Here is a 9793-nt window from a genome sequence, read left to right on the forward strand (position 1 = left end):
TGACATCAAACATTAGGAGAACAAAGAACATGCAAGGCAGGTACGGTGCCGCGAAGGGCAAGGAAGGGAAAACAATGGGACACAGCGGGGCAAGGTGCAGGGAACGGGGAGACCGAGAGAGAGAGAGAGAGAGAGAGAGAGAGAGAGAGAGAGAGAGAGAGAGAGAGAGAGAGAGAGAGAGCGGCAGGGGGAGGCAGGCGAGCGACGTTACACCATGCATTGTCCTTTGGTCGACATAACAACCAGGGCGATTACACATCACCAGCACTCCACGATAGCCAGCAGTACACGATGGGCTGAATGTCCTGACTACATCTTCTTTTTCCATTGGCTAGGAAGTAATGCGTGTTCAAATTGTGAGGGGCATATCATGCCGTCAAATGACAACACACAATAAGCAGAGGCCAAGCAATTTAAGCGAGTGAACACGCCAGCGCGCGCGCACTATCTATAAAAAGGCCAACATTCTTTATTTAGGACACAACCTCATTTACAGCAAAAACGCGTTGCATGGCCCCCAACGCACGCACGCACGCACCCACACACACACACACACACTCTCGCAAAGAGCTAGCGCAGCATGTCAGAAAAGGCACGGTGCCAGGCATGCAAGTCGTGTGTGATGGCATGTGTCTCATCCAAGCGAAACACGAATATCCGACCGGGCACAGCCACGTGCAGCTCTGGCACATCGCCACCCACGCCTTGCTTCAGCTCGACGCTCTTTACGGCACGCAGATGAATGGCACCACGCGGGTGGGTGTCGTCCTCTCCACGAAAGTACAGCAGTGAAGATTCAACGATGCGGAAAAACCGAGGTTGGAACGCTGTGTTGAGCTGTCCGCGCTTTTGCAACCATCCACACATCATGTCATGCTGCTGTCGTACGTCTCCGTCGCCACCACGACCACCACCTTCATTCTCATCAGCGTCATCGTCTTTATGTTGCGGATTGTGCTGGGTGTCCCTTTGCCTCTTGGCGCCCGTGTCTGTTGGCGCTTGCGCCTCCTGTTCACCTTCAGCCAGCACTAGAAACCCTGCGTCGGCAGCAGCGTTGCGCATGAGCTCGAGGTTCTTGGCCGCCACCACTGTGCTCCTGTGCTGTGGACCAAGCGCAGTCGTGAACGCCTGCACTGCACCTTGCATGTGCTCCAGTCCGCGTGCAAAGTCACCGTGCTGGGCGTATGCGGTGGCCAGCCTCTCCTGGGTCATGGCCGTGTGCGGGTGCTCACGCCCTAACACAGACGCCTGAATTGCAAATGCCCTGCCATAGGATTCAGCGGCGCGCTGGAAGTTGCCCGTCTCATCATACACGCTGCCGAGGTTGCCATGCACCATGGCAGTGTGCGGGTGGCTGTCACCGAGCGCTGCGCTGAAGATGTGGAGGGCATGTTCAAAGCACGTCAAGGCCTCTTCCCGCTGCCCAAGATTGTTGTGTGCGTTGCCGAGGTTGTTGTAAGCGATACCCGTCTCTGGGTGCTCCTCGCCAAGCACGGCCAGCTTAATCTCCAGGTCCCTTTGGAAGCAGTCGACGGCGTTGGCGAAGTCGCCCACGGCCCGGTATGCGCCGCCCAAGTTCCCGTACGCCCTCGCCACCTGCGGGTGATGCCGGCCGCACGTGTCGAGGAAGATGCGCAGCGCAGTCTTGTAGTGCAGGATGGCGGCGTCCATGTCGCCCATCGCAAAGTGCGTGCTGCCGAGGTTGCCGTGTGCGCCCGCCGTCTCCTCGTCCTTCTCTCCGACCGTGGCCATGAGGATGGCCAGCGCCGCCTCGTGCTGCTGCAGCGCCCGCTCGTAGTCGCCGACCTTGTCGTACACGTTGCCCAAGTTGCTGTGGGTCCCGCCCGTGCTCTCGTGGTTCGCCCCGAGCGTGGCCGTCTTGATGCGCAGGGCGCGCTGGTAGTACTGAATGGCGGTGGCATAGTCGCCGCGCGCGGTGTGGGCGAGGCCGAGGTTGTTGTACTTGAGTGCCGTCTGCTCGTGCTCCTCGCCGAGGCGGTCCAGCGTGACATCCAGGTCCTTGTGGTACAGCTCAATCGCTCTCGTATGTGCGCCAAAGGCAGAGAGCACACTGCCCACCTGGCTGCACAGCTTGGCGTACTCCATCATGTCCACGGCGCTCCCGCCTCCGCCTTCGCCTCCGCCTTCGCCTCCGCCTTCATCTTGCTGCTGCTGCTGCTGCTGCTGCTGCTGCAATTGCTGCTCCATGGCGGTAACAAATGCCTCTGCGGTGGTGAGGCACCAGGAGCGCATCTGGTCCTTGACCGCCTTGTTCAGCGCTGTGAAGCCGACGCTGGCCTCGATGGCAGCGAAGATCATGTCTTTGTCCTCGGGCTTCCACGCCTCCGCCTTCTCCGCCTGCACGTGCACCAGCATGTCAGTGACGGCGGCCAGGTCGTCCAGCACGGCGTCACGCAGGGCCACGTGCTGCTGGGACGGCAGGCGGATGGCCAATTCCACGTCGTCGCCTTGGCTGATGCTGCAGAAGATCTCCCACAGGCACCAGGCACGCGTCAGCGGCACGGGGTCGTTCCAGGGCGTCAGCACCAGCAGCACTTTCCCAATTTGCCGGATCGACTCTTTGAATGTCGTGCTCCACCTAGGAGAAGAGACGGGAGGGGGGGGGAAGAAGGGGAAGGGGAGATAGAAGAGGGAGGGAGGGGAAAAAGAAGGGAGTATCGGGCGAGGGTACGAGTGAGCATTTGGGTAAGCGTGTGTGCGTGTGTGTGTGTGTGTGCGCTTGTGCATACGCGCAAGCGCCCGGGAGAAGCATATGTAGATAGTGGTGGTGACGTTACACAAGCAGATACACACACACACACACACATACACACACACAGACAGACACACACACACACACACACACACACACACACACACACACACACACACACACACACACACACACACGCACACATACACAGACACAGACACACACACACACACACACAGACACCCCGGGCGTACCACTCTTGAGGGAGGTTGGCTGTTACATTTGCGTGTTGGTTGTTGACAAAGAGGTCAAACCAGAAGAATGTCTCCTTGCCACCATGCTGCGCCTGCTCCTCTTCTTCCGCAAACTCAAGCAGTGTGGACAGCACGTCCACGATCTTGTATCGCCAGGCGTGTGACACAAACACGGTTGCTGGTGCGACGTCGTCCCCGTTCTTCTCTTGCATGAGATCGATGTACGCACGCTGCTTCTCCTTGGTGCGCGGCACCACCAGTGCCGTGCACGCGTCCTGCGTCGTCATGGCCATGTACTTCCCAGGGAACTCCTGCTGCAGGTCGGCCATGAACTGCCTGATGGCCGCTGCAGACACCCCGCTCGCGTTGATGGCCGCCATGCTGCTGTTGTGGTTCTGGAGGATTTGTAGAAGATTTCAAACAAATGTCGGCGGTGGCAGCGGCAGTCCTTTCTGGTCGACTGCGCACACCCATCATCACCACCAACAACCACCAACCGCAGTCCAGCACCTTCAAACACCAGCACATCTCTCGCTTGCTTGTGATGGATCGTGAAAGCGCGCACGAGCTTGGTCCTGATCCCGAAGAGCCAGTTCTGAGCGTGCATGAGTGGGCACTCATTGCACAGCATGTCCTGACCTTAGAGGCTGTGGGTAGCCAAGGGGACTCGACAGCGCCCGATCATGTGCGAGCGTGCCTGCGCGCTTGCTTCAACCTGATGCTGACCTGTCGGCATTTGTATCATGCTCTGCCCTTCATGATGCCAAAGTGGTGTTTGGCAGAGCCACTGCGGCGGCTGAAATGGCGAATCTTCGAATCAAATGCCATGCACTGGCTAGATGCGGCCGTTGACGTTGGCTGCCACAGCGACCAAGACCGGGGCGCTTGTGCACACACTCCAGCAACGGATGCCAGAACGGCGGAGAGCGCAACCACAAGGAGAACAGCCACAAGCACAACAGCCACCACAGACATGTCTGCAGGAGGGTGCTGTTGGCTGGAGGAGCGGTTCCTCGCCCACGCTTGGCTGGGCTGGACATGGAGCTGCGACTGCCCCTTCCTCAAGGCCAAGGCACGCTCGCCAGCGTTCTGTGCACGATTTGCTGTGTGCGGCCGTGTCCGATTCGACGCACTCGTGCACATGGCCGAGTGGATCAACTGCAACGTGCGAGACAGCGCGATTCAGCAAGGGGGCGATGACGCAGATGGTGGAGAACGAAGCTATGGTGACAGTGTTGGTGCCAGGGATGATTTTGCCGTCCCTGACACAAATGATGCAAGTGACGCAAGCACTGCTACACCAGAAGCAACGGGACGCAACAACACCACGCAGGAAGAAGAGAAAGAAGAAATAGAAGCAGCAAAACAGGAAGGGGAAGGGAAGGAAGAAGTGGACGAGGCACCCAGCGCCAGCAGCACACGTCAGGCACCCAGCACCGGCAGCACAGCACCGCCACCCAAGCAACGACAGCTCTTCCCCGCCCTCATCACACTCAAGGCCAACATCAAGGACCAAGCAACACTGGACGCGTTTGCACGCTTGCGCAGCGAGTTGAACAACGTGGCCATTGATCAGCTCAGGCTGTTTGTCACGTCATCGCTCGAGGAGGTGGACATTGCCAACGCGCGATTCGTGTTTCTGCTGTGCGAGCACGCGTCTGCGCCAGTGGTGGTCGCACGCGCAAGCTTCCGCAACGTGGCGAGGGTTGCGTGGTACCCGGATCGGGCACAGCGCTCCATTACCGGCCTGTTCTCAGGTGTCGGCGCTGTGGAACTGCACGGCGCCTTTGAAGGCTCGTTTGGCGTGTCCGATGTGTCTGCCCTGGCCGGCGTACCCGATGTTCAGCTGACACGGCTGCCCAGCTTGCACGACGTCTCACCACTTTGTGGCGCTGACAAGGTCCATCTGCATGCCGTCGGTGTGCGGGACATGTCGCCCCTGGAAAACGTCGCCCACGTGACCATCTCCTCCTGCAACCAGCTGCAGATACCAGAGCGTGGCTTGAAGCTGGGCGCGGCAACCGTGCACGTCTTGAACCTGCCGTCGCTTCGCGGTGCCCTGCTCTGCCCACGTGCGGACGACGTCTCAGTCGTCAGCTGCCCTAGAGTCTCGCTCATTCGCTGCAGCGCGCGCCCGCGACGCCTCTGCATATGCGCGTGCCCGTCACTGGAGTGCATCCCTTCGTTTGAGCACGTGGACGAGCTGACACTTGATGCACCGGCAGACCGGGACCTGGTGGCGTCGTTGCGTTGCCGCGTGGACAACCTCACCATAAGCACACATCGGGGCGGGGCAGTGGCCACGCTGCGACACGTGGCCGCGCTCCCCGCCACCAGCGTGCACCTCAGTGACTGCATTGACATGGATGTGATGCAGGCCATCCCGCCGTGTGTGAAGCACATGAGCGTGCGGCTACCGCGCCCGTTGGCGCTGGAGTCGCTGCGAGGCCTGCGCACTCTGGACATCACCTGCGACCAGGAGGTGGTGCTCTCCTCCAGCCACGTTGAAGGGCTGCGCCGCGTGCACACGCTCACCATGAGGGGCGCTCACTTGAACGGTGTGGCGTTCCACTGCTTCAAGCATCTCAAGCTTGGCAACTGCAGCGGCAGCCTGAGCGTCAGCAACGTGGATACCTTCCTGTGCGAGCACCAGCAGCAACATGCGCCCCTCTCTGTCTTGTCCATGGCACGCGTTGGCCAGGCGCAGTTCCGAGCCATGTCCACGCCACCCATTGACGTTGGTGAGACGCACCACGTGCACCTGCTCTCGATCGTGCGCGCAGTGGTGGCGACCGACCGGTGCGCGGGCTTTGCTGGCGCACATCGCCTGCACCTCCGCAACTGCAAATTCCGCAGTGCTGATGGCGGTGGTGATGGTGATGGTGGAAGCCATGCTGCTCGTGCTGGAGATGATGGTGCTCATGTCGTTTGTGGTGATGTGAGCTTCCTGCCGCCTGTCCCAATCCTGTCGATCAAGGGGTGTCAGTTGTGGGACGGCACAATCTGGCCATCCATAACCAGGATACGATAGTGCTCGTGGTGCTGTGCCGTGGTGTCGTCTTGTGGCGTCTTGTGTCGCGTGTATGTTGCTGGTGGGATTGTAACGCAACGTAATGTAATGTAAACACGTTTATGCGCAGGGGTACATTTCATTTTAGCGTGACTTTAACGCCACGACAGCAGCGGGCATGAGAGGATACAGGCCAAGGAACTACAGCCACATCGGCCTGCTCCATCCATCCATCCATCCATGCACAGACAGGCGGACAGACAGACAGGCAGGCACTCATAAACGTCACTCTACATCTGCGTGACGAGCGCCGTCATCTTTGCTGCTTCTTGTTGTCTTCTTTCCCTCCTTAGTATCGTCATCTTCGCTCAGCTGTGTCTGCTCCTGTGAGTCACGATAAAAGTGTTTGGTGGTGTGATGACGAACATTGAGGGACACGTCGTGCTACAGTGGAGGCGAGCAGAAAATGCACGCAAAGACGAGAGACAGACAGGTAGAAGACAGGTACAGCCAGTCACACACAGACACCCACAGACACAGACACAGACAGACAGACAGACAGACACACACACACACACAGGCACAAACACAGACAGACACACACGCACACGCAGACCAACCTCAAACTTGTCGTGTGTCCAGCGCTCCTCCGGCTCGTCCCCACGTCTGTGACGACGGTGCTCACGGCGGTCGTGATGGCGGTGATGGTCATGATGGTGGTGGCGGTGGCGGACATCTCGCTCATCACCGCGTACTGGTTTCTCGTCACGGTGTTGGCGGGTGTCGACGCCGCGATCATCATGCTACATGCAGGCATGCGAGTGCGAGTGTTTGTGAGAAATGCAATAGCAGTGGGAACAGCAGGCGTAAAGCGTGCTATGCTTTGCTGCTGCTGGTGGCATGCGTCGACATGCATCGAGACGTGTCAGTTCAAACCGCCGTTGTGACAGACACAGCGTACAACCGCACCTCAAAGAAATACCCGCGGCGGGGCACACTCTGGGGATCACGGGATCGCTCGGGCTTCGTCCTGCAAGATGGTTCGGGCGTGGGTGGTTGAGCATGGGTGTGTGTATGTGTGTGTGTGTGTGTGGCTTGAGTTGAGTGAGTGTTGGGGTGCCTGGTGCTGGCGTGTTGTGAATGCGTACAAGCACATACATGCATGCAGACAGAGGAACAGACAGACAGACAGACAGACAGACAGACAGACACATACACACACAGACAGACACACACGATCTGAGACTCAACCTGTGCGGGCTGGAGCTGCTGATGTGGCGTGCGGGTGCGCTGGCTCCCCACGGCCGACCACCAATCCTGTTGGAGATGAAGCAGGACACGTTGAGGGTGCGCAAGGGTTACCACAAGATGCAGACAGGCAGAGTCAGGGACAGGCAGACAGTGACAGGCAGACAGATAGACAGACACACACACACACACCCACACACACACACACACACACACACACACACACACTTTCTCTCTCTCTCTCTCACAGCCATCCCGCCACCCTCCCCGACATCCACACACACCTGTCTTCCGCAGCACGGTCGCGGTTGAAGCGGCCAATACGGCCTCGGTCGTGTCTGTAGTCATGTCGGTAGCTCGACACGTGATCCTCGTGGCGTCGGTGACTCGCCTTCAACATGCGGCGCTCTCCGTACTCAAACTTGCCACCACATCGTTTTGGCCTGTGATGATGGCGCCTGTGCCTGTCATCGTCTTCCTCGTCTTCACCGTCATCGCTGCGGTCGCGATCGTGGTCCCGCCAGCCCTTGCTTCCTCTTCCTGCACGTCCAGGACTCCTGCTCCTGCTCCTGCTCCTGCTTCTGCGATCGTGCTCTCTGTGGCGCCGCAGCCGACGCTCCTCTTCCTCCTCGTCCATCGCCGCGCGCGATCGCCTGCGATGGCCATCTACGTGTGGTTGGTGAGAAGGGGCAACGCACAGAGAGCGTTCCGGTGAGTGAAGCAGGTCGCTTGGCCGCAGCAACCACACACACACACACACACACACACACACACACACACACACACACACGACGAGCATGCATGCCCAACACAAAAGCCATACACACACCGACCTCTGTGTCTCCATCAGTGGGTTGTTGGTCGTCTGAGTTGTCACCGTTACGCACAAATCCGTTTTTTCGCACACACAAACGGGTAGCGTTGAGAAAATGTTGGTGATTTAATTTTTGAGGGGGTTGAGAATGAGGCCCATTTTTGGTCGGGAGGTCGACCTGAGACCCCGAAACCCTGTTTGTAGAGCTCTCCGTGCTCGACCCGATGCAACTCGAATCACCTTTCATCCGACGCTCCAAACCTCAGTTATGGTCATTTTATTGATGGGAGTGACATACCCCAATATGGGGTGGGTGGTGGTCGCATATGGTGTGGGCGCTTAGGTCAAATTTTTAGGTCGTGTAGGTTTCTGTTTAGGAAGGGGGTAGCGGGTGTGTGTGTGTGTGTGTGTGTGTGTGTGTGTGTGTGTGTGTGTGTGTGTGTGTGTGTGTGTGTGTGGTTTAGGCTTGAAGCACGACGGGCGGGGTCGGTGGACGCTGGTCATGAGTGGCGATGGCCTGCTGCTTGCTGCGCATCAGGTCGACGTTGAAGAAGTCGTCCTGTGTCGCCTGGGGCAGGTCGCTCAGGTACTCATCTCGGATGTGCGTGAGCTGCTTCACGCGCGCCTCCGTCATCTCACGCCGCCGGAGAGGCGGTGCAGACGTCAGCCACGTGCGCGAGTTGGCCGTGTCTCTGACCTTGCTTGGGTCGAGCAGTTGGAACGCTTGCCACTCGTCCGTGGGACTTACACGGTAGAACATCACGCCAGGGGTGTCGCTGCGGAAGTTGAAGTGGTGGTTGCCGCTGATCGGCACACGCGCGGTGACATCAGCAGCCATCGTGCCGAGCAGTGCAGAGTACGTGCGCTGGGGCACCGTGTCAGCGTCGACGGCGTGGTTGGTGGACGCCGAGTCATCCACCAGCTCACGAAGCTGGCGCGGGCATTCCACGTTGTACAGGTTCATGGCGCGCTTGATGTGGCCAAAGCCGCCGTCGTGGAAGGTCCGCGTGTGGCCCTGGATCATGAAGTGCAGGTACACGTCGCAGCCATAGCGGGCGGAGTACAGGCTGAGGAAGCGCATCATGTTCTTGTTCTTGTTCTGGCCAGTGCAGTTGTCGGCCGTCAGGTAGATGGTTTGAGGGCGCGGGGTGATGGACTGCAGGTACTGGAAGAGCAGCGAGATGACCAAGTCTGAGCCGCGCTTGGCTGGTGCGGTTGTCTCGGGGATGACGTAGTTGGTCTGCTGACATGTTGGCAAGAACACAATGCCAAAGATGTCCGCCTTCAAGCCAGACTCATAGTAGAATTGCTGCATCGCACAAACAGCAGGGTGTGAACGTGAGCGTGCGAGAGCGAGTGTGACACGAGACAAGACAGTGGTGTCTGTAGGAGGGCGCACGACAAATACATAATGTGCAGCCGCCGCTCACCTTTCGCTGACGGACAAAGTGGGGCAGGCGCACCGTTGCCGCAAAGTCAAACGACAGGGCAGCGACAGATCCAGGCTGATCGCACGCGAGTTGCACGTTGTGTTTCATGAAGTGCCGCTCCTGCTTCACTTCAGCAAGATGGTTGGACAGGTATTCCGTGGCATGCTTGTTGACAAGAGTGGCACACATATCGCACACGTCTGTTTCCTTCTTGGCACGGCGTGCGGTGGGGTGGTTCTGCAGCCAAACGAGCCGGAACGAGCTCTCTGCAATAGGGTTATCTATGATTTGGCAAGTGAGCGCATAGCCATGTGAGCCAACGAA

General features: G+C 58.7%; 4 protein-coding genes across 4 annotated transcripts in view; 1 reads left to right on the forward strand and 3 right to left on the reverse strand.

Annotated features, from left to right (window-relative positions):
- Positions 1-570: 570 nt before the first annotated feature.
- Positions 571-3347, reverse strand: PTSG_10680 (uncharacterized protein; the record flags this gene model as incomplete). The annotated part of the gene is made up of 2 exons (XM_004988588.1): positions 571-2599; positions 2968-3347. 2 exons carry the CDS (start codon positions 3345-3347, stop codon positions 571-573), a joined length of 2409 nt encoding a protein of 802 aa, XP_004988645.1.
- A 44-nt stretch (positions 3348-3391) lies between these two features.
- Positions 3392-6242, forward strand: PTSG_10681 (uncharacterized protein; the record flags this gene model as incomplete). The annotated part of the gene is made up of 1 exon (XM_004988589.1): positions 3392-6242. The coding sequence occupies one exon, from the start codon at positions 3392-3394 to the stop codon at positions 5996-5998; it is 2607 nt and encodes an 868-aa protein (XP_004988646.1). The 3' UTR covers positions 5999-6242.
- Positions 6092-8175, reverse strand: PTSG_10682 (uncharacterized protein). Its single transcript, XM_004988590.1, has 6 exons — positions 8059-8175; positions 7510-7891; positions 7229-7294; positions 6947-7007; positions 6598-6780; positions 6092-6361 (listed from the first exon to the last, which is right to left on the reverse strand). Exons 2-6 carry the CDS (start codon positions 7860-7862, stop codon positions 6263-6265), a joined length of 762 nt encoding a protein of 253 aa, XP_004988647.1. The 5' UTR covers positions 7863-7891; positions 8059-8175; the 3' UTR covers positions 6092-6262.
- Positions 8176-8471: 296 nt separating this feature from the next.
- PTSG_10683 (uncharacterized protein) overlaps positions 8472-9793 on the reverse strand; it is a 2647-nt gene continuing 1325 nt past the window's right edge. The window contains exons 3-4 of the mRNA XM_004988591.1: positions 9470-9750; positions 8472-9348 (exon numbers count right to left, since the gene is read on the reverse strand). Coding sequence (XP_004988648.1) covers positions 8500-9348; positions 9470-9750 — 1130 coding nt within the window. The 3' untranslated portion in view covers positions 8472-8499. The remainder of the gene's footprint in view (positions 9349-9469; positions 9751-9793) is intronic.

Source organism: Salpingoeca rosetta (assembly GCF_000188695.1).
Source record: "Salpingoeca rosetta unplaced genomic scaffold supercont1.34, whole genome shotgun sequence".
Lineage (NCBI taxonomy): Eukaryota > Choanoflagellata > Craspedida > Salpingoecidae > Salpingoeca > Salpingoeca rosetta.